General features: G+C 44.1%; 1 protein-coding gene across 5 annotated transcripts in view; it reads right to left on the bottom strand.

The window, feature by feature from the left end:
* Nucleotides 1-17,864: 17,864 nt before the first annotated feature.
* The window catches only part of MSRA (methionine sulfoxide reductase A), a 249,494-nt gene continuing 242,702 nt past the window's right edge, over nt 17,865-24,656 (bottom strand). For all 5 annotated transcript variants that reach the window (XM_075201201.1, XM_075201203.1, XM_075201204.1 and 2 more), the window contains one exon: nt 17,865-20,077. In XM_075201201.1, coding sequence (XP_075057302.1) covers nt 19,916-20,077 — 162 coding nt within the window. In that variant the 3' untranslated portion in view covers nt 17,865-19,915. The remainder of the gene's footprint in view (nt 20,078-24,656) is intronic.

Below are 24,656 nucleotides of genomic sequence, written 5' to 3'. Positions count from 1 at the left end.
AGAAAAAAACCTAAACTAAATTGTCTTTCTGCTATCTCCACAAGGATGTCCCAACGCTACCTAAAGCTCAACATGTCCAAAACAGAGCATATTATCTTCCCTCCTGCCAGAATGACCACCTGCCCTCAAATCCCCCTCACTGTCAATAACATCACAATTTCCTCAGTCTCCCAAGCCCGCTGCCTTGGTGTCACACTTGACTTCGGCCTCTGCTTTATTCCTCACATCCAGACTCTCTCCCAGTCCTGTCGACTCCACCTTAAAAATATTGCCAAGATACGCCCTTTTCTTACTCAACATGCTACCAAAACTCTTATCCATTCTCTCTTCAACTCCCGTCTTGACTATTGCAACCTCCTGCTATCTGGTATTCCTGACACCCATATATCCACACTTCAATCCATCCTAAATGCTGCTGCAAGACTGATCTTCCTCTCTCATCGCTCCACATCTACTTTGCAAATCCCTACCCTGGCTCCCTGTGTCCTCCAGAATCAAATTCAAATTACTCACCCTTACCTACTAAGCCCTCAACAACACTACCCATTCATAAATCTCAAATCTCATATCGTAATACTCTCCCTCCTGCCGTCTTAAGCTGGGTACACACTACACAGTTTTCATCCAATAATCGGCTAAATCAGCCGACATACGACTGCTCGTTCAAAAGTCGGGTCAGTGTGTGCAGTGACACGATGGTCGAAAGTCTGCCCAAATGGACGATTGTTGCCTCATTTGGTTGGTCGTGCCGTTTAATATTTTCGTTACAATCTCGTTTCCGTTGTGTAGTGTGTATAAATTTCCGACCAATCCATAACAGTGAATACAAAATTACAGTCATTGCTCACGACAACATGGCTGTAAAAAGTCGCTAAAGGGACGTCCGCTCTTCCCTTTATCGTCCTAAACAAGGCTAGTGTGTATGCAGTCCATGGACCGAGCGATCGGAATATTGATCGCATGTAAAATCGCTCGGCATAAAAAGTTGGTTGAAATTTCTGTAGTGTGTACCCAGCTTTAGATCTACCTCTGACCTGCGCCTTGTCTCTGATAACTACCTCTCACTCCTGCCTACAAGACTTCTCCCGTGCTGCTCCCCACTTATGGAATTCCCTACCTCGCTCAATCAGACTTTCCCACAGCCTTCAAATCTTTAGATGTTCTTTGAAATCTCTTTTTTAGAGGTGACCTTATCCTCGATAACACTATTCACACTAATGCATCCTCACAACAAAATCTCCACTTAGAGTCACACTCGCTTCTCTTGTTTCAGCTGTGCCCTCTTCCACTTAGAATGTAAGCTCTCTAATGAGCAGGATCCTTCATACTCTTTGTTTTCATGTCTGCATCTATTTTGTCTGCCTTGTCTGTTATTGTTTTAGGAATGTCCTGTTTTATGTATGTCCTTGTCTTCCCTACTGTACGGTGCTGCGGAGCACTGTGGCTGTAAGCTCATTTGGACAGGGCCCTCTTTACTTGATTCATTAATCAAAGTTAAGCAAAAGTAAGTAAGGCAAAACCATGTTGCATTGGAGGGCGGATGTAAATTTAAAATTTGATGGCAGATTTATAGTTGGGGTAGGGCATGTCCTAGATCAACTTTAAATTCCAGTGTACAAACAAGCTATCAAGCATCTGTGTGCTGTATGAAAAAAGACAGTATTTTCCTTATGTGCAAAATAATAAACTAATTTGCACCCCTTGCATTGCAACATGATTTTATCCAGAAAACTTTAGTAAGAAAACTTACTAAATTTTTTGCTTAACTTTCCTGAATGAATCAGGCCCATTGTGTGTAATTTGTATAATATCATACCTTGCTGTGTAATGTGTTGGCACTTTATAAATAAAAAGATAATAATATAATGCTGGTCTGTATAGGTGATAAGTTGGTGCCTTTTCAGTTTCTGTGCCAGGCTGCAGATGTCTAACCACCCTGTACAGGTAATAAATAAGATAACACGATTATTTCTTTCTTGAAACAAGGGGTCTCTTGTCCTCTATAATAAGACTGAGATAGAAGCTACTTTATACCTTCTTTAGCATAGTCTATATCAGGGGTCAGGAACTGCCGGGGGTGGCACGCAGCTCCCTGCATTCTGGCATGCCAGCCAGCTGCCAAAATAACCCAGCTCACCGACACTGAACTGCTGCACATGCGCAGCTCAGTTCATCTGTTCGACACCAAACTGCTGCGCATGCGCAGTTCTGTTCATCGCCACGACACAACTGCTGCACAGTTCCTCCCAAGCTCCATTGCGGAACGGATCCACGCTGTGTCTGAATCGGTAAGTTGCATAAACATATTGCTAGTGTTACATGAAATTAATTGTGTGCATTTATGTGTGGGGCATATATGTTTCTCTTAACAATTATTGGGGACACATGTGAGGCATAATGTGAACTGGGGGCATATATGTGTGGTATAATATGAACTGGGGTATTAATGTGGGATAATGTGAACAGGCGGCACAACTATCAGGCATAATATGAACTGAGGGCTCTACTAAGTGGAATAATATGAATTCAGGGTACTATTGTGTGCCATGATTTGAATGCTTATTTGTTGGTCATATGTACATATGTATGTATATATATAAATATATATATTATTACCATTTATTTATATAGCGCCACTAATTCTGCAGCGCTGTACAGAGAACTCACTCACATCAATCCCTGCCCCATTGGGGCGTACAGTCTAAATTCCCTAACATACACACACACTCACACACAGACTAGGGTCAATTTCTTAGCAGCCAATTAACCTACCAGTATGTTTTTGGAGTGTGGGAGGAAACCAGAGCACCCGTAGGAAACCCACGCAAATACGGGGAGAACATACAAACTCCACACAGATAAGGTCATGGTCGGGAACTGAACTCATGGCCCCAGTGCTGTAAGGAAAAGTTTGCCAACCCCTGCTCTATATTATTGGACAGTCTTAACGGCGAACCTGGCAGGCTCCCTTTAAATTATTTACTAAAACAGAGATGTGACAATCCATCCCGTAAACCTATTTCATTGCTGTATTATGCTGGGATCTTATGTAGGTGAACTACATTTCCCCCCATTATATGTAATGTCCGCTAGTGACCTCATCTTTCTATACTCTGTCTCCCCCCTAACTTGTCTCTTGAACGCTCTTTATACAGTAAAATATAACTTTTTTTTTATCAAGAACAAAAACTAAAGAAGTGTAAAGTTATTTGTTTTGGCTGGGAATATGGTGGTCCCCCATGTCCTCTGCCTCTGGGGTGCCTCGGGGGGTCTGCAGACCTTTGGAGATGTTAAGCAGCTTCCGCTTGACGACCACAATTTATTCTGGTTATGGATAAAGAAAGCAGTAACACAGGGAATCTATTTCTCTCAGATTATGGCATAAAATCCATGGTATAATAATGCCATAGAATGTCACAATGTAATTGAAGAAATTTACTGTAGCTCCTGAAGTAATGTTAGACGCTCAGACAATTTATCACTGATCACGATCAGGACACACTTAACCTTTACAAACAGGGAAATCATTTTTTTTATCATTTTCTGCAGAGAGCGGGAGAGAATTTGCACAATGTAAGAGATGTATCGGTACAAGGGGCAGGCAATTGCGTTTCATTTTCATGTATCTTACACATGATTCTAAATATGCATCTGTTCCACTAATGGAACAGTTAATTGGTGAATATGTTTAATACGGGATCATTTCACAAGTTTCATTGGTTTCAAAGGAGCATTGAGATCCTAAATCACTGGTACCAAGACACCCAACAAAAATACAAAGTGCAACAGGTAGAAATGAACACTAGGGCCTGATGCACATAAATCAGCTCTGCGACGATTTATCTTTAACCTGGATAACTAATATATCAATTCATTGATTAGATTAAAAAATATTTGTTAGCATACAATATGACAGTTTTGTTGTTTTTTATTGATGTTTTTTTGTTTGTTATAATTTTTCTCTGTGGAATAAAAAACTTTCAATAAAAAAAACGATAGAAAAAAAAATAAAAAAATAATATAGGTATTAATGATGAAACAGTAAAAGATACAAAGTATTCTTTCCCCATGAAATACATTTATTAGAATGTTCTTAAAGCCTACTGAACATAAAATACATTTTTACAGTTGCTCCTGATTTCAAACACATGTTCTAGCTGTATACAAGGCTGTCATCACTGCTGATCAGCAGTTAGACCAGACCTGTAGCTGGAAAAACAGATATGGCAAAAAAACAAGTCACTTTAAGATGGCCAAAGTTTGATACGGAGGCGACTGCGTGCGCTGAAGTTTGGCACGTCCTTACTGTACATCTGTTATGCCAAAATGTCCCTTCGCTCCCTTGTTCACTCACCGAATTATAGACTGTAGTAAGTGTCCTTTGCGTATGAAGATGGAGTGGACAGGGCTGTGTTTACTGGCGTATGGTCCGGTTCTGGGCATGCGCAGAGTGATTTTGCGTACCGTACGCTCAAAATCGGCAGATACGTGCCTTGACAAACCAGGCCCTATGAGTGAGTTCTCTGATCCAAAGAGCTTACAATTTAAATGATTTCAACTCTTAATTTTCTGGCCATTCTCAAATGTGCTACCCTTCTAATTCTTATCAATTTCTACTTATGTTTTCCATAGGAAGAGCTTAGTCACCAAATACAGTCACCACCTAGACACCATAACGAGTGATACCAGACAATAAGGGTTAAGGGGGTTGACAAGGAATCTGGAGGCTGTGCACAATGAGACAGGTTTATACTATACTGTAATCAGCGGGTATATAACAGTTATTGTGGCTTCTAGTTCTGCTGCATTCCAGCAACATATTGCTATAGGTTTAGTACAAACACTGCTTATATGTGTTACGAGCCCGCCGCAACTCTCCTACCAGCATCCCGGCCGTCGCTAAGACAACCGGGACGTCACTTCCAGGGGCCAGCCGGCCGTTGCAACGGTCGGACGCTTTTTAGATCAGCGCCGCGTCCCGGTACTATGGGGCAGCCTATTGCATGCGCAATACTTGGGCAAACCTGCAGGCTAATTTATTTAATCATGGGGCCAGCCTGAGTGTAATTAGAGAGCTAGGCTCTCATTGGTCCATTTCTGTATTTAAGGCAGGGAGGGCTTAGCCTCCCTGCCGGTTATAGCTTCCAGACTTCTGTGTTGCTGCCTGCTGCTGTACTGTTGGTGTTATCCTTTGGACCTCCGTTTGCTGCGTATGACCCCTGCCTGTACCTTGGACTTGTCTTTTTGCCTGTGCCCTTGACCTTCTGGCTTGAACCTCTGATACTGCTGATTTGCTCGTGACCCCGACCCCTGGCGTGTTTTCTGACGATTCTATCTAGCAAGTGACCCCTGACCTTGGCCTGTTCTTTGGATACACTGTCTGCCATAACCCTCCTGGGTTCTCCACAGCTGGTACACATCACACGACCCTCTGTAAGTCTGCGGCCAAGCCTGTCCCCACCACTAGGGGCTCCAGTGAACACCAGACTTCCAGAGCAGACTCTGGGTGTTGTTGTGCTGGCTGGAGGGGTTCCTGACAGTATGTAGTCATTGTGAATACAGCATCTCTCTCCGTTCCTTAGTATCTGATTGACAAATAGAATAGAGAAGTGCAATTCATATGGATCCATCGCACCACCATCTCCCATTAACACAGAGAACATTGGGGGCACTGGTATTGCCATCCCTTGTCTGATATATATATTTTATCTTGTCAATTGAACGCCTATCTTGATGCTTTAGTTGAAGCTATACAGGGTGTTTATTGCAAGGGAAACCGTCAAACACTGGGATGGACATCTAAGCCCGACCGACAATTCCCTGTTACCATAGGTCATAGTTCTACGATGGTCACTTCATCAATGATGTCATGTTGTAACATTGGCTGCTATGTGGATTGTGTTGCCTAGCAACCATTTCATGTGGCAGCTGTTAGACAGGTCGTCTCTACTAAGATTCTTAGGTGCTTGTTGTAACTGTGCTGATTGCTCCCAGATGAGAACCACTTGACTTGGGTAGCTATCATATGAAGTATTAGCCCCGAGAGGATGGCTTGTGAGGGACAAAGCTGAAGTTGATGGGTTGTAGAAGGCAGAATCATGACAGACTTCGTCAAAGTCATTTAACAAACAAAACGTGACTCTTTGAAGAACTGAAGAACGAAATACCTCGTGAGGGCCTTATAAATTCTACATACAGGTGACATCTCTTAATGATAATTGACTTGACCTTCTACAAAGTGCTGATTGCAGTAAGTGAAAAAGAATGTGGAGGTGCAGTGATGTCGTCTGTAGCTAGTATTGCGGAGTATCCTCACACTTATTCACAATGCAGGGATGGGGGTTCCCATTAATGAAGATGTCTATAGTCTTATCTTTCACATGGTTACAGAACTCCTCATTGTGGAACCTTTGATGACCGGACAATACCATAAAGTGTACATTGTTCTGTATCAGTATTTGCTACTCTTTGGTAACTCTTAACCAATAAAGTAATAAGAAGAGCAAGGCTAATATTTTGCCGAGTATTATGGTTCCCTTGGGTACTACGGGTGGGGAGGGGGTCAGCTGTGGATAAAAAAATAGGTACTTACCTGCCACATTCCTATATCCCGCAGTATACTAAAGGATGTTTAATCCAGCTCTGCACTTCCCCAGGATCCTCTGCCTGCAGTTCCCCCGTGAGACCTGGGCGGCCGCCCTATCCGTCCCTTTTAAACTCTGCCACCGCACTTATCTAATTGCTTTGATTATGCTTTGTGACTTCAATGCGCGTGTGACTACAAAAGATGAAAACATATGGTGAGATCACTGCCTACTTAAATATTTGGACTTCTACGCTCTGTAAATTCAACTTTTTGTCTCACATTGGCTCATAATATCATTATAACTAATACTAGGAAGCACATGATACATTTTAAAGATGACTACAAGTGCCGGAGGTTTGGTAACTGGGGCAATTGCCCCTTAGGGCAACTTAGCGGGTGAAATTTGGCATACCCAGTCCCACCCGAACAGAACCACACAGCACAATGAATTGACTGTCCCCCAGCTCTATTCACAGATGGCAAATTATGTGAAATGCGACTTCACTGACTAGTTTCTGTATGGCATTGAGAGACATGGCAAAGAAAAAGACCAGCTTGAAGACTCTCTCTCTGGAATATCCTATGACATGGCCTGTTCTGGCACGTTACTCAACAATACTTACAGTAATGCTCTATAAGGAAAAGGTGAGTTGCTCAATCAATCTACTATATGGACAAAAGTATTTGGACGCTTGATCAATACACCAACAGGGACTATAATGACATTGTATTCCAATACATATACTTTAATATTTATGTGGTCCCCCTTTTGCAGTGATAACAGCTTCCACTCTTCTTGGAAGGCTTTCCTCAAGATTTTGGAGTGTTTCTGTGAGAATTTGTGCCCATTCATTCTGTAGAGCATTTATGAGGTCAGGCACGGATGTTGGATGAGAAGGCCTGGCTCGCAATCTCCATTCCAGTTCATCCCAAAGGTGTTCGATGTGGTTGAGGTCAGGGCTCTGTGTGGGTCAGTTAAGTTCTTCCACACCAACCTCATCAAACCATGTCTTTGTAGTCTTTGCTTTGTGCACTGGGGCACAGTCATATTGCCACAAAGTTGGAAGCAGAGCATTGTCCAAAATGACTTGGTATGCTGAAGCATTAAGATTGCCCTGGAAATAAAAGGCCTAGCCAAAACCCTGCAAAAAACAGCCCTATACCATTATCTCTCCTCCACCAAACTTCACAGTTGACATTATGCAAACAGGCAGGTAACGTTCTCACAGCATTCACCAAGCTCACACTCGCCAATCTGACTGTCAAACAGAGAAGCAGGATTCATCACTGCACAAAACACGTTTCCACTGATCCACAGTGCAGTGTGGGTGTGCTTTACACCACTCCATCCGACGCTAGGCATTGGTCTTGGTGATATGAGGCTGCATGCAGCTGCTCGGCCATGGAAACCCATTCCATTGAGCTCTCACCACACAGTATTTGTGTTTACATTAATGCCAGTGGAACTTTGGAACTCTTCAGCTATGGAATCAGCAGAGCATTGGCAACTTTTACGCACCATGCGCCTTAGCAGTCGTTGACCCCGGTCTGTGATATTACGTGGCTAAGTTACTGTTGTCCCTACACACTTCCACTTGCAAATAATATCACTTATAGTTGACCATGGAAAATGCAGCAAGGATAATATATGAACTGTCTTATTGTAAAGGCGGCATCCTATCACAGTACCACACATCCTATCACAGTACCACAGTTAAAGTCACTGAGCTCTTCGGAACGACCCGTTTTGTATCACAAATGTTTGCAAATGGAGACTGCATGGCTGGGTGCTTGATTTTATACACCTCTGGCAACGGGTCTGATTGAAACACTTCAATTCAATAATTAACAGATGTGGACCAATACTGTTGTCCATATAGTGTATAACTGTCATAAGGTGCAAATAAAAGAAGTGACAAGACAGGCTCTGCCCGCCAGCAAAACACCCAACTTCAAATAAAAACCTGGAAAATAACAAAGACATATTTACATTATTTCCTGCACAATATGTAGATGTATGAAATAGGCTTGTTTCCTACCTCACAGGCTAGAAGATGGCTGAACACTTGCTTATCATTGCTCTGCATACAATAAAATCTAACATGTTATCCTTGATTCAGTGACTCTGTCCTTCCTCAGACACGGTGCTGTGACTGTCTCCCCAACAATGTCCTGTGCATAATTGATGTATGTTCAGTCTAATATTTAATTCAAGAATAACAATGTCATATTAGTGCAGTAAGTTGTGTCATGCTGAGCTGGTTGTATATGTTCCACACCACAAAACGTTGCGTTGAAATTTCCAGATTTAGTCACATCATAGACAAAATAACACTTTGAACTCAAAGGCAAAATGTAGAGGAAAAAAAATGCCTCTTCCACGACAATCTCACAAGGTCCAAAGTGTTCAACCCATAATTATATTCCCTTTTCCTGGTGTTTCTAATAAATAAGAATGAATGCAGTGCAGTCACAGTCTATGTAGCAGGTTAGTGTGTGATTGGAAGGTGATGTCACACAGTGAGCGCAGTCACAGTCTATGTAGCAGGTTAGTGTGTGATTGGATGGTGATGTCACACAGTGAGCGCAGTCACAGTCTATGTAGCAGGTTAGTGTGTGATTGGATGGTGATGTCACACAGTGAGCGCAGTCACACAGTCTATGTAGCAGGTTAGTGTGTGATTGGGTGGTGATGTCACACAGTGAGCGCAGTCACACAGTCTATGTAGCAGGTTAGTGTGTGATTGGATGGTGATGTCACACAGTGAGCGCAGTCACAGTCTATGTAGCAGGTTAGTGTGTGATTGGATGGTGATGTCACACAGTGAGCGCAGTCACAGTCTATGTAGCAGGTTAGTGTGTGATTGGATGGTGATGTCACACAGTGAGCGCAGTCACAGTCTATGTAGCAGGTTAGTGTGTGATTGGATGATGATGTCACACAGTGAGCGCAGTCATAGTCTATGTAGCAGGTTAGTGTGTGATTGGATGGTGATGTCACACAGTGAGCGCAGTCACACAGTCTATGTAGCAGGTTAGTGTGTGATTGGATGGTGATGTCACAGCGCAGTCACACAGTCTATGTAGCAGGTTAGTGTGTGATTGGATGGTGATGTCACACAGTGACCGCAGTCACACAGTCTATGTAGCAGGTTAGTGTGTGATTGGATGGTGATGTCACACAGTGAGCGCAGTCACAGTCTATGTAGCAGGTTAGTGTGTGATTGGAAGGTGATGTCACACAGTGAGCGCAGTCACAGTCTATGTAGCAGGTTAGTGTGTGAGTGGGTGGTGATGTCACACAGTGAGCGCAGTCACACAGTCTATGTAGCAGGTTAGTGTGTGATTGGATGGTGATGTCACAGCACAGTCACACAGTCTATGTAGCAGGTTATTGTGTGATTGGATGGTGATGTCACACAGTGAGCGCAGTCACAGTCTATGTAGCAGGTTAGTGTGTGATTGGAAGGTGATGTCACACAGTGAGCGCAGTCACAGTCTATGTAGCAGGTTAGTGTGTGATTGGATGGTGATGTCACACAGTGAGCGCAGTCACACAGTCTATGTAGCAGGTTAGTGTGTGATTGGATGGTGATGTCACACAGTCTATGTAGCAGGTTAGTGTGTAATTGGATGATGATGTCACATAGTGAGCGCAGTCACAGTCTATGTAGCAGGTTAGTGTGTGATTGGATGATGATGTCACACAGTGAGCGCAGTCATAGTCTATGTAGCAGGTTAGTGTGTGATTGGGTGGTGATGTCACACAGTGAGCGCAGTCACACAGTCTATGTAGCAGGTTAGTGTGTGATTGGATGGTGATGTCACAGCACAGTCACACAGTCTATGTAGCAGGTTAGTGTGTGATTGGGTGGTGATGTCACACAGTGAGCGCAGTCACAGTATATGTAGCAGGTTAGTGTGTGATTGGATGGTGATGTCACACAGTGAGCGCAGTCACACAGTCTATGTAGCAGGTTAGTGTGTGATTGGATGGTGATGTCACACAGTGAGCGCAGTCACAGTCTATGTAGCAGGTTAGTGTGTGATTGGATGATGATGTCACACAGTGAGCGCAGTCACACAGTCTATGTAGCAGGTTAGTGTGTGATTGGATGGTGATGTCACACAGTGACCGCAGTCACACAGTCTATGTAGCAGGTTAGTGTGTGATTGGATGGTGATGTCACACAGTGAGCGCAGTCACAGTCTATGTAGCAGGTTAGTGTGTGATTGGAAGGTGATGTCACACAGTGAGCGCAGTCACAGTCTATGTAGCAGGTTAGTGTGTGAGTGGGTGGTGATGTCACACAGTGAGCGCAGTCACACAGTCTATGTAGCAGGTTAGTGTGTGATTGGATGGTGATGTCACAGCACAGTCACACAGTCTATGTAGCAGGTTATTGTGTGATTGGATGGTGATGTCACACAGTGAGCGCAGTCACAGTCTATGTAGCAGGTTAGTGTGTGATTGGAAGGTGATGTCACACAGTGAGCGCAGTCACAGTCTATGTAGCAGGTTAGTGTGTGATTGGATGGTGATGTCACACAGTGAGCGCAGTCACACAGTCTATGTAGCAGGTAAGTGTGTGATTGGATGGTGATGTCACACAGTCTATGTAGCAGGTTAGTGTGTAATTGGATGATGATGTCACATAGTGAGCGCAGTCACAGTCTATGTAGCAGGTTAGTGTGTGATTGGATGATGATGTCACACAGTGAGCGCAGTCATAGTCTATGTAGCAGGTTAGTGTGTGATTGGATGGTGATGTCACACAGTGAGCGCAGTCACACAGTCTATGTAGCAGGTTAGTGTGTGATTGGATGGTGATGTCACACAGTGAGCGCAGTCACAGTCTATGTAGCAGGTTAGTGTGTGATTGGATGATGATGTCACACAGTGAGCGCAGTCACACAGTCTATGTAGCAGGTTAGTGTGTGATTGGATGGTGATGTCACACAGTGACCGCAGTCACACAGTCTATGTAGCAGGTTAGTGTGTGATTGGATGGTGATGTCACACAGTGAGCGCAGTCACAGTCTATGTAGCAGGTTAGTGTGTGATTGGAAGGTGATGTCACACAGTGAGCGCAGTCACAGTCTATGTAGCAGGTTAGTGTGTGAGTGGGTGGTGATGTCACACAGTGAGCGCAGTCACACAGTCTATGTAGCAGGTTAGTGTGTGATTGGATGGTGATGTCACAGCACAGTCACACAGTCTATGTAGCAGGTTATTGTGTGATTGGATGGTGATGTCACACAGTGAGCGCAGTCACAGTCTATGTAGCAGGTTAGTGTGTGATTGGAAGGTGATGTCACACAGTGAGCGCAGTCACAGTCTATGTAGCAGGTTAGTGTGTGATTGGATGGTGATGTCACACAGTGAGCGCAGTCACACAGTCTATGTAGCAGGTTAGTGTGTGATTGGATGGTGATGTCACACAGTGAGCGCAGTCACACAGTCTATGTAGCAGGTTAGTGTGTGAGTGGGTGGTGATGTCACACAGTGAGCGCAGTCACACAGTCTATGTAGCAGGTTAGTGTGTGATTGGATGGTGATGTCACACAGTGAGCGCAGTCACACAGTCTATGTAGCAGGTTAGTGTGTGAGTGGGTGGTGATGTCACACAGTGAGCGCAGTCACACAGTCTATGTAGCAGGTTAGTGTGTGATTGGATGGTGATGTCACACAGTGAGCGCAGTCACGCAGTCTATGTAGCAGGTTAGTGTGTGATTGGATGATGATGTCACACAGTAAGCGCAGTCACAGTCTATGTAGCAGGTTAGTGTGTGATTGGATGGTGATGTCACACAGTCTATGTAGCAGGTTAGTGTGTGATTGGGTGGTGATGTCACACAGTGAGCGCAGTCACAGTCTATGTAGCAGGTTAGTGTGTGATTGGATGGTGATGTCACACAGTGAGCGCAGTCACACAGTCTATGTAGCAGGTTAGTGTGTGATTGGATGGTGATGTCACACAGTGAGCGCAGTCACACAGTCTATGTAGCAGGTTAGTGTGTGATTGGATGGTGATGTCACACAGTGAGCGCAGTCACAGTCTATGTAGCAGGTTAGTGTGTGATTGGGTGGTGATGTCACACAGTGAGCGCAGTCACGCAGTCTATGTAGCAGGTTAGTGTGTGATTGGATGGTGATGTCACACAGTGAGCGCAGTCACACAGTCTATGTAGCAGGTTAGTGTGTGATTGGATGGTGATGTCACACAGTGAGCGCAGTCACACAGTCTATGTAGCAGGTTAGTGTGTGATTGGATGGTGATGTCACACAGTGAGCGCAGTCACAGTCTATGTAGCAGGTTAGTGTGTGACTGGGTGGTGATGTCACACAGTGAGCGCAGTCACAGTCTATGTAGCAGGTTAGTGTGTGATTGGATGGTGATGTCACACAGTCTATGTAGCAGGTTAGTGTGTGATTGGGTGGTGATGTCACACAGTGAGCGCAGTCACAGTCTATGTAGCAGGTTAGTGTGTGATTGGATGGTGATGTCACACAGTGAGCGCAGTCACACAGTCTATGTAGCAGGTTAGTGTGTGATTGGGTGGTGATGTCACACAGTGAGCGCAGTCACACAGTCTATGTAGCAGGTTAGTGTGTGATTGGATGGTGATGTCACACAGTGAGCGCAGTCACAGTCTATGTAGCAGGTTAGTGTGTGATTGGATGGTGATGTCACACAGTGAGCGCAGTCACGCAGTCTATGTAGCAGGTTAGTGTGTGATTGGATGATGATGTCACACAGTGAGCGCAGTCACAGTCTATGTAGCAGGTTAGTGTGTGATTGGATGGTGATGTCACACAGTCTATGTAGCAGGTTAGTGTGTGATTGGGTGGTGATGTCACACAGTGAGCGCAGTCACAGTCTATGTAGCAGGTTAGTGTGTGATTGGATGGTGATGTCACACAGTGAGCGCAGTCACACAGTCTATGTAGCAGGTTAGTGTGTGATTGGGTGGTGATGTCACACAGTGAGCGCAGTCATAGTCTATGTAGCAGGTTAGTGTGTGATTGGATGGTGATGTCACACAGTGAGCGCAGTCACACAGTCTATGTAGCAGGTTAGTGTGTGATTGGATGGTGATGTCACACAGTGAGCGCAGTCACGCAGTCTATGTAGCAGGTTAGTGTGTGATTAGATGGTGATGTCACACAGTGAGCGCAGTCACACAGTCTATGTAGCAGGTTAGTGTGTGATTGGGTGGTGATGTCACAGCGCAGTCACACAGTCTATGTAGCAGGTTAGTGTGTAATTGGATGGTGATGTCATACAGTGAGCGCAGTCACACAGTCTATGTAGCAGGTTAGTGTGTAATTGGATGGTGATGTCACACAGTGAGCGCAGTCACACAGTCTATGTAGCAGGTTAGTGTGTGATTGGATGGTGATGTCACACAGTGAGCGCAGTCACAGTCTATGTAGCAGGTTAGTGTGTGATTGGATGGTGATGTCACACAGTGAGCGCAGTCACGCAGTCTATGTAGCAGGTTAGTGTGTGATTGGATGATGATGTCACACAGTGAGCGCAGTCACAGTCTATGTAGCAGGTTAGTGTGTGATTGGATGGTGATGTCACACAGTCTATGTAGCAGGTTAGTGTGTGATTGGGTGGTGATGTCACACAGTGAGCGCAGTCACAGTCTATGTAGCAGGTTAGTGTGTGATTGGATGGTGATGTCACACAGTGAGCGCAGTCACACAGTCTATGTAGCAGGTTAGTGTGTGATTGGGTGGTGATGTCACACAGTGAGCGCAGTCATAGTCTATGTAGCAGGTTAGTGTGTGATTGGATGGTGATGTCACACAGTGAGCGCAGTCACACAGTCTATGTAGCAGGTTAGTGTGTGATTGGATGGTGATGTCACACAGTGAGCGCAGTCACGCAGTCTATGTAGCAGGTTAGTGTGTGATTAGATGGTGATGTCACACAGTGAGCGCAGTCACACAGTCTATGTAGCAGGTTAGTGTGTGATTGGGTGGTGATGTCACAGCGCAGTCACACAGTCTATGTAGCAGGTTAGTGTGTAATTGGATGGTGATGTCATACAGTGAGCGCAGTCACACAGTCTATGTAGCAGGTTAGTGTGTGATTGGATGGTGATGTCACACAGTAAGCGCAGTCACACAGTCTATGTAGCAGGTTAGTGTGTGATTGGATGGTGATGTCACACAGTGAGCGCAGTCACACAGTCTATGTAGCAGGTTAGTGTGTGATTAGATGGTGATGTCACACAGTGAGCGCAGTCACACAGTCTATGTAGCAGGTTAGTGTGTGATTGGGTGGTGATGTCACAGCGCAGTCACACAGTCTATGTAGCAGGTTAGTGTGTAATTGGATGGTGATGTCATACAGTGAGCGCAGTCACACAGTCTATGTAGCAGGTTAGTGTGTGATTGGATGGTGATGTCACACAGTAAGCGCAGTCACACAGTCTATGTAGCAGGTTAGTGTGTGATTGGATGGTGATGTCACACAGTGAGCGCAGTCACACAGTCTATGTAGCAGGTTAGTGTGTGATTAGATGGTGATGTCACACAGTGAGCGCAGTCACACAGTCTATGTAGCAGGTTAGTGTGTGATTGGATGATGATGTCACACAGTGAGCGCAGTCACAGTCTATGTAGCAGGTTAGTGTGTGATTGGATGGTGATGTCACACAGTCTATGTAGCAGGTTAGTGTGTGATTGGGTGGTGATGTCACACAGTGAGCGCAGTCACAGTATATGTAGCAGGTTAGTGTGTGATTGGATGGTGATGTCACACAGTGAGCGCAGTCACACAGTCTATGTAGCAGGTTAGTGTGTGATTGGGTGGTGATGTCACACAGTGAGCGCAGTCACACAGTCTATGTAGCAGGTTAGTGTGTGATTGGATGGTGATGTCACACAGTGAGCGCAGTCACAGTCTATGTAGCAGGTTAGTGTGTGATTGGATGGTGATGTCACACAGTGAGCGCAGTCACACAGTCTATGTAGCAGGTTAGTGTGTGATTAGATGGTGATGTCACACAGTGAGCGCAGTCACACAGTCTATGTAGCAGGTTAGTGTGTGATTGGATGGTGATGTCACACAGTGAGCGCAGTCACACAGTCTATGTAGCAGGTTAGTGTGTGATTGGATGGTGATGTCACACAGTGAGCGCAGTCACACAGTCTATGTAGCAGGTTAGTGTGTGATTGGATGGTGATGTCACACAGTGAGCGCAGTCACGCAGTCTATGTAGCAGGTTAGTGTGTGATTAGATGGTGATGTCACACAGTGAGCGCAGTCACACAGTCTATGTAGCAGGTTAGTGTGTGATTGGGTGGTGATGTCACAGCGCAGTCACACAGTCTATGTAGCAGGTTAGTGTGTAATTGGATGGTGATGTCATACAGTGAGCGCAGTCACACAGTCTATGTAGCAGGTTAGTGTGTGATTGGATGGTGATGTCACACAGTAAGCGCAGTCACACAGTCTATGTAGCAGGTTAGTGTGTGATTGGATGGTGATGTCACACAGTGAGCGCAGTCACACAGTCTATGTAGCAGGTTAGTGTGTGATTAGATGGTGATGTCACACAGTGAGCGCAGTCACACAGTCTATGTAGCAGGTTAGTGTGTGATTGGGTGGTGATGTCACAGCGCAGTCACACAGTCTATGTAGCAGGTTAGTGTGTAATTGGATGGTGATGTCACACAGTGACCGCAGTCACACAGTCTATGTAGCAGGTTAGTGTGTGATTGGATGGTGATGTCACACAGTAAGCGCAGTCACACAGTCTATGTAGCAGGTTAGTGTGTGATTGGATGGTGATGTCACACAGTGAGCGCAGTCACACAGTCTATGTAGCAGGTTAGTGTGTGATTAGATGGTGATGTCACACAGTGAGCGCAGTCACACAGTCTATGTAGCAGGTTAGTGTGTGATTGGGTGGTGATGTCACACAGTGAGCGCAGTCACAGTCTATGTAGCAGGTTAGTGTGTGATTGGATGGTGATGTCACACAGTCTATGTAGCAGGTTAGTGTGTGATTGGGTGGTGATGTCACACAGTGAGCGCAGTCACAGTCTATGTAGCAGGTTAGTGTGTGATTGGGTGGTGATGTCACACAGTGAGCGCAGTCACACAGTCTATGTAGCAGGTTAGTGTGTGATTGGGTGGTGATGTCACACAGTCTATGTAGCAGGTTAGTGTGTGATTGGATGATGATGTCACACAGTAAGCGCAGTCACACAGTCTATGTAGCAGGTTATTGTGTGATTGGATGGTGATGTCACACAGTGAGCGCAGTCACACAGTCTATGTAGCAGGTTAGTGTGTGATTGGATGGTGATGTCACACAGTGAGCGCAGTCACACAGCCTATGTAGCAGGTTAGTGTGTGATTGGACGGTGATGTCACACAGTCTATGTAGCAGGTTAGTGTGTGATTGGATGGTGATGTCACAGAGTGAGCGCAGTCACACAGTCTATGTAGCAGGTTAGTGTGTGATTGGATGGTGATATCACACAGTGAGCGCAGTCACACAGCCTATGTAGCAGGTTAGTGTGTGACTGGACGGTGATGTCACACAGTCTATATAGCAGGCTAGTGTGTGATTGGATGGTGATGTCACACAGTCTATGTAGCAGGTTAGTGTGTGATTGGATGGTGATGTCATACAGTGAGCGCAGTCACACAGTCTATGTAGCAGGTTAGTGTGTGATTGGATGATGTCATCTCATCAGTTTAACATAAGTATTGAATACTGTATAAACACCTCTTACTGCTGGTGATACCATAAGATGATGACATTGCCCTGTAAAAGTAAAATGCTGCCCCAGCTGCCTTTGGAAAATGTAATTTTGCCCGTCTATGCTGTAGATAATGAATGTTGTAATTCCAAAGCCTAAGTAGGAGGTATGAGCCACTAGTTCCAGTGATTTATTGTTACACCTGAGCATCGCAGGTGGGTTGATGTACCTTCTACCATCTGTTCCGTGATGCTGAGACAACATCTCAGGGTAACGACATGAAAGTTGCAGAAAGTATCTGCCAGGCCTCAGCATATGTTGTAATACTGTACTCTGCAGTGCGTTCATCTGAACTACTCTGGCTGAGGCTGCAGATGTAGCACGGACTGAATTACTCGGAATGTGGAACCCAACCAAGTCCCTGTTCAGTCATCTATGGCAGAATTCTAAAATTAATTGAAAGAAATAAGGGGGATAAATTACATGGTATTAGTCAGTGGGGTTTCAGAAAGAAAGAAAAAAACAACACAGCAGATTTTTTTTTTTTTTTTTGTACTTTGCTAACTGATTAAATTGCTTTATTTTTCTGAATAGATTCTTGACACGAAACACTTAGATAAACACATTTGCAAAATAATATGTAATTTTAGCACAATGTGTCATACAGCAACAGGAGCGCTGGCAAAACTGTGCTGTGGGTGTGAATGTTCTTGTAAAGGCGACAGAATTCATTTCACTCTCAATGTTTACCCGTCGCTGACACATACAGAGGAGGCGGCCATTTTTGAGGCCGAACCAATGTTTATGAAGTCGTAGCCTATAAATTCACTAGGAACTTTAGCGAGGCGTGAGGCACTTGATAACTGCAGGCAGTTTATTGGTTCGGCCCACAGACTACCTAACAACACTGCGTGGAGGTGATGGATACACTGTAATAAGTCAGGGTTCTTTGTTTAAAAATGCAATATCTTTGCAGCAGTTGCCATAGTAACAAAACACACAAACCAGGTAAAAATTATATTTGCTGCAGATAACATAACAGCATTTTTACAGCCTATCATTATTCATTATTAAAGGAAGTAGCTTCCAGCATATGTGATTTAAGGACATCCCTGAGAAGCCGGGGGGGGGGGGGGGGGGGGGTTGCTACAGAACTCAGGTGGACAAGCAAACAGCACAGTCGTTGATCTCATGACTTTAGGCGGAATCATTCAAGACCTAACGTCTAGAGGTTCGGTGAATGCTTGAACCAAAGCAGACTGACACAACACAGCTCAGAAACTAATAACACTAGCGTATTAAGCTCCTTCATTTGATTGGTCGATGTCGCTCCTCTATAAACAGGTAAATTCATTATCAGGCATAGATAGTAAACAAAGGGATATTTACTAATGTTGCATCGGTCTAAATTTGCACATAACCATAGCAGCCAAACATTTCCTTCCATTGTCTGATATACATTAAACAGATTAATGCTATTTGGATACTATGGTTTAGTGGTCATTTGCATCTAAATGTAATGTAAAGCTGGGTACACACTACAGAAGTTTCCACCAACTCTTTATGCCGATCGATTTTACATCCGATCGATGGTCCGATGACTCGGTCCATGGACTGCATACACACACTAGCCACGTTTTAGATGATAAAGGGAAGAGCGGCCGTCCCGTTAGCAACTTTTTACAGCCATGTTGTCGTGAGCAATGATTTTAATTTCATACACACTGAAGCAACATCGGTCGGATCGGTCAGAAATTTATACACACTACACAAAGGAAAGGAGATTGGAACGAAAATATTGAACGATACGACCAACAAAATGCGGCGACAATCGTTCATTTGGGCAGACTTTCGACCATCGTGTCACTACACACACTGACCCGACTTTTGAACGAGTGGTCGTATGTCGGCTGGTTGAGCCGATTATTGGACAAAAACCCTGTAGTGTGTGCCCAGCTTTAGTAAGTAACCCTCATTGTGTTTATTTATTTGTGTTGACCTAGCCACACATACCAGGATGTGGCCATTGCTATACTACCAGGTCAGGCCTATTTAGTGATGGGCAAAATGACCATCTTAAATCCCGGTTGGCCGATCACACCCTCTGATATACCCATCAAATCAAATTATACCCATCAAATTTTCCAGCCTGACTTATCAACATCTGATTTTGAGGTGGATGAATGTAGTTGTAGTCATTTCGGCAACGCATGTTTAGTGATGTCAGGCCCTTTAACTAAACCACCACTGTGGATTGTGTTACCAGCTTTACTGTATTATTGAACGAAAAAATCAATAACAAGACTTTTGGATGAAGCTATGGCTTGGAGGCATCATTTCTGAACTTCTTTCTGAGGTCAGATGACTTACACTCAATAACATAAGCTGGAGTAGAATCACCAGGCATCTATGCATAAAGCGAGAAGAGTTGGGGGCAGCATAGGAAGGAAGAGGCTAGTGGACGTATGGAAAGAAAGCTGTTGACTATTGTACGGTGTGTCTACATGGGAGAAGAGCGCTCTTAAAGACGATAGTTTGAGAAGGATCCAGAGTACAAGCTGTGTGTGTCCTACTGAGTCTGAAGCATTCTGGTAGCCCTATTTGAGGCCAATTGGGCAGGTGACCCCTGTGCCACCAAGTCCGCAGTAGCCGTTTGGTTTCTTGCTCAGGTACTGCTGGTGGTAATCTTCTGCGTAGTAAAAGTTGTCCGCCTCTCGGATCTCCGTTGTGATATTTCCATATCCTTTAGCGGACAGTTCCTGTAAGAAAAATGGAAGTACTCAGTACTAATTCATTTTAGTAGAACCCAGCATGTATCATGACAAATGTATCTATACAATGATATATATATCAGTATTGCAAACAAAAGAGACTTCAGAAGAAGGGGACAATCAGGACCTCTGTTCATGTACTGTTAGAATCCAACACTTTCCAATGTTAAGGGCATTATGAAGACACGCATAATCCTATCACTGTGAACCAAAGACTGCTCCCACTATAAAATAAAGATAGCACTGATAACCCAGAGGACAGGTAAGTTTTCCATCCTGGTACCTGCCCAAGTCACCCTTTCCCACACTCTTGATCTGAATTTGGTCATTGGGCAACACCGGAGCAGGGAGGGAAAATAACACCATGATAACAAGGTTAAGAAAAGAATGTCCAACAGTCTTTCCGATACCGAAACATTCTACACAGTTCTGTTTCCTGTTCTCAGCCAGGATAGGACACATACTTGTTACTACAATCTTCCTAAAGACATCCGCTTGGGATGCTGGGACAGACTAGCTGTTCAGTACTAGAAGTATGGAACTTTCCACCATAGACCACTAGGGTAGAAAAGATATCTCTACGGCATACCGATTGTGTCAGGTACCATGATCTGATCCTACTTCTTCTATTCTTATATGGTAGTGCTTTCCAATGTATAAGGAACAAAACTGCCAGGCTCAAAACGAGGGTTAACTCCTGTAACTCAGAGCCCGCATTAGCTGTCCTGTAGGGCGTTAGGTGCAGTACCACTTGTAGTCATTTAAGCATAGTTTTCATATCATGTCAGTAATAGTAAACCTAAATGTCAATAAGTTATATTACATTATATGACGTTATGGTGGATATTTGCACATGAGAAGAGGGATATCCAGATATACAAAGACTAAATTCTACTAATACATGGGCTTCTTTCTTTGCAGACAAATGGTCATAGATCCATGAACTATAGAGAACAAAGGAAATAAAGATCATCTGTACCTTGAGGAAACCCAGCAGAAAACAGGTATCGTCCAATCACATATTGTGTAACAAATTCTATATTTAGTTATGTTGAAAACTCATAATTATATTTCATTATATCAGTACATGAGTAGCACAGAGCATATGCCCCATGGGTAACCCCCAATCTATATAATATGTTGGTTTCACCTCCCAAACTCTGAAACTTTCCCTGTATTAAGACGCAAACGCCAAAATGCAGGACACGGGTAAGTGGGGTTTACGGGGTCATGGAGCCAGATTTGGGTCTGGATCGATTAATAAATATTCTCTACAACGCTTATCAAGTGAATGAACAAATGGACCATCAACACGATTTATTAAGAGTTTCCAAATGTGTTCTACAATATCTGTATCTTGCTAAATACTCAACATTAGGACATGTATAAAACAGAATCCTGGCTCATGGTGGTGTCTTGTAATAACTAGTAGAATACTTACTGTGTGTTTGTCATCATCATCACCATTTATTTATATAGCGCCACTGATTCCGCAGCGCTGTCAATAAAAGTGTTAATATTAGAGATGTTGTGTGGGCTTCGAGGAGGGTGGTTTGGACGTAGTAGGACAAAGACCTCGCCTCTTATTATGAGTTGCAATTTTTGAGCTTTTCTGACGATTTTGCCTTGTTTCATCTCTCCCTGACTTCCAGTACGACGTAAGCCTCTGCCGTGTTGGAGGGGTCTGTGCAGCTCTTGGATTCCCAGACCCCTCCGGGCTGCTCAGGCTGTGCTTGGAAAGTGTAACAGATTGCAGGACAGATGGCTGTGCACATATCTGTGCCCAGCTCAACATTTAGCTACAACTGCCGTAGAAGGTATAGGATAGCCTGAAATGACCCATATTCACGTGAAGACGTGATCATGTATAGACAGTGTTTAGTGAATGGCAGCTCGTGTCAGTATAAAATACATGCAAAATATTTATTAGTGCGACAAGACTGATACATTTATATAATCCATCTATGTGACGTCCTCCCTGCAAGAGGCAACAGAGAACTTCCAAATTTCCCAATCATGATTGACTTTCTCAGTAGATATGATCTGTATAAGAGTATACTTCTAGTACATAAAAGCATTATAAGCAAAATATACTTACACTATACACAATGTAACAATACACAATATATATATACACAATATAGTTTACACTATATATACTAAGGATGGGTCAAGCTGGAGCACATAGAGCAATGTCCGATTGGTGAAAACTGGGGTTCAGGTAACAGTGCTGTAAATTACTGCAGCCAATCAGATTGTAATGGTCAGTCTAGTGAGGTTTATAAACACCTGATTGGTTGCCGAGTTACAGCATCAGTGGTTTTCATGAATCTCCCCCACAATGTTAGGTGTGACACCTTTAGGTGCTGACGATATATCTTCACTACATAATCATCTATGGTGAGCAACCCTGGATTTTGGCAATAATAAGATGTTGAGACTCACCCAATATAAGGTGGAGTTGACCTACATTCGTATTATATGTCATTCAGCGCATGGAGTCACAATAATGTAGCGCAATAACGAGAGGATAAACTTAATCTTCAACTTATAATTTTCTCCCTAAATTTCCCGACAAAAGTCCTTTTCAATTCAATGTTAAGATGGCAGAATAACATGTACAAATATTCAAATACAAGGAGAGGTCATTTGGCCTTTATTTGATAAGAAAAGTGTATGGTCTTTAATTAGAGTTGCTCACATTGCTGAGCCTGATCTCCCACCGCCTACATTCCACAAGAGACCCATGCCTCATCTGCTGAATACTCATGAGAATGTACCTCGTGCCTCACTGATGTCACCAGTAACGAGTGACATGATAGGCTGCGTTGTTATCATCATCATCTATTTATTTATATATATAGCACCACTAATTCTGCAGTGCTGGACAGAGAACTCATTCAGATCAGTCCCTGCCCCATTGGAGCTTACAATCTAAATCCCTTAATATACACACACACCCACACACAGACCGAGAGAGACGAAGGGCAATTTAATAGCAGCCAATTAACCTACTAGTATGTTTTTTTGGAGTGTGGGAGGAAACCCACGCAAACACGGGGAGAACATACAAACTCCACAAAGATAAGGCCATGGTCGGGAATCAAGGTCATGACCCCAGTGCTGTGAGGCAGAAGTGCTAACCACTGAGCCACCGTGCTGCCCATATCACTGAGAGCCACAGACTGAGAGTTATATAGTGGGAGGAGCAGGGTCCCCCAGCAGCATAGGGTATATCAGGAGATGAGTTATGTGTTAGTGAGGACAGGGCTGCATGTGACAGGGGCAGTGACATAATGTGAGGAGGGGAATGGAGGCAGCAGGAAGCCACAGACTGAGAGTTATATAGTGGAAGGAGCAGGGTCACCAGCAGCACAGAGTATATCAGGAGATGAGTGATGTGTTAGTGAGGGCAGGGCTGCATGTGACAGGGGCAGTGACATGATGTGAGGAGGGGAATGGAGGCAGCAGGAAACCACAGACTGAGAGTTATATAGTGGAAGGAGCAGGGTCACCAGCAGCACAGAGTATATCAGGAGATGAGTGATGTGTTAGTAAGGACAGGGCTGCATGTGACAGAGGCAGTGACATGATGTGAGGAGGGGAATGGAGGCAGCAGGAAGCCACAGACCTAGAGTTATATAGTGGAAGGAGCAGGGTCCCCCGGCAGCACAGAGTATATCAGGAGATGAGTGATGTGTTAGTGAGGACAGAGCTGCATGTGACAGGGGCAGTGACATGATGTGAGGAGGGGAATGGAGGCTGTTATGAATATAGACTTTCACAGTATCACTGCCTTTGTAATTTCTGCCCCATAAAGTGCAAGGAACAGTGAAAAAAAACATACTTGACTTCCACAGAATGGCAACAAAAAAATAAATTCTTACAGCGGTATAAAAATTATTCTTGAATTTTATAAGTAAATGATATACTTTGTGCATGTTAGTCACTGTACAAAAGAAAATATATACTGTAGCATGGTCTAGCAAAATAAAGGGTGGATCAGACCCATTGTCCTTCCAATACAGCCCGAAGTTTAGTGCACACAGTGCAGAGCCTTAATGCACAATACAGCATCTTAATGGCCCCATACAGAATTATATGTTATCATATTGTCCCTATATATGCTCAGCAATGCGCCTATTAAGCTTGTCATTGACACCATATAACCTGTTACTGCCACTGGAATGCTCCAAAGCACCAAAGCTACCATCCGGTAAGAGTAACTCTGTGCTGTAACTGGTTACATTATAGTTTGTAGTAAATTCCATTTGGCTGGTATACGCCAGGATTTACAACATTAGGTCTTTATCATGGCACAGAAAGGTTTTGCTATGTGATGCGGTGTGTTGGTCCCAAGCTTGTGAGACCATGTGGCTGCGGAGATCTCAGATACACGGTGGTGAGTACCATGTGGCTGCGGAGATCTCAGATACACGGTGGTGAGTACCATGTGGCTGCTGAGATCTCAGATACACGGTGGTGAGTACCATGTGGCTGCTGAGATCTCAGATACACGGTGGTGAGTACCATGTGGCTGCGGAGATCTCAGATACACGGTGGTGAG

The sequence above is a fragment of the Mixophyes fleayi genome, chromosome 3, assembly GCF_038048845.1.
Source record: "Mixophyes fleayi isolate aMixFle1 chromosome 3, aMixFle1.hap1, whole genome shotgun sequence".
In the NCBI taxonomy this organism is placed as follows: Eukaryota; Metazoa; Chordata; class Amphibia; order Anura; family Limnodynastidae; genus Mixophyes; species Mixophyes fleayi.
Note: the sequence above shows the minus strand (reverse complement) of the source record. Positions and strands in the feature narration are given on the sequence as shown.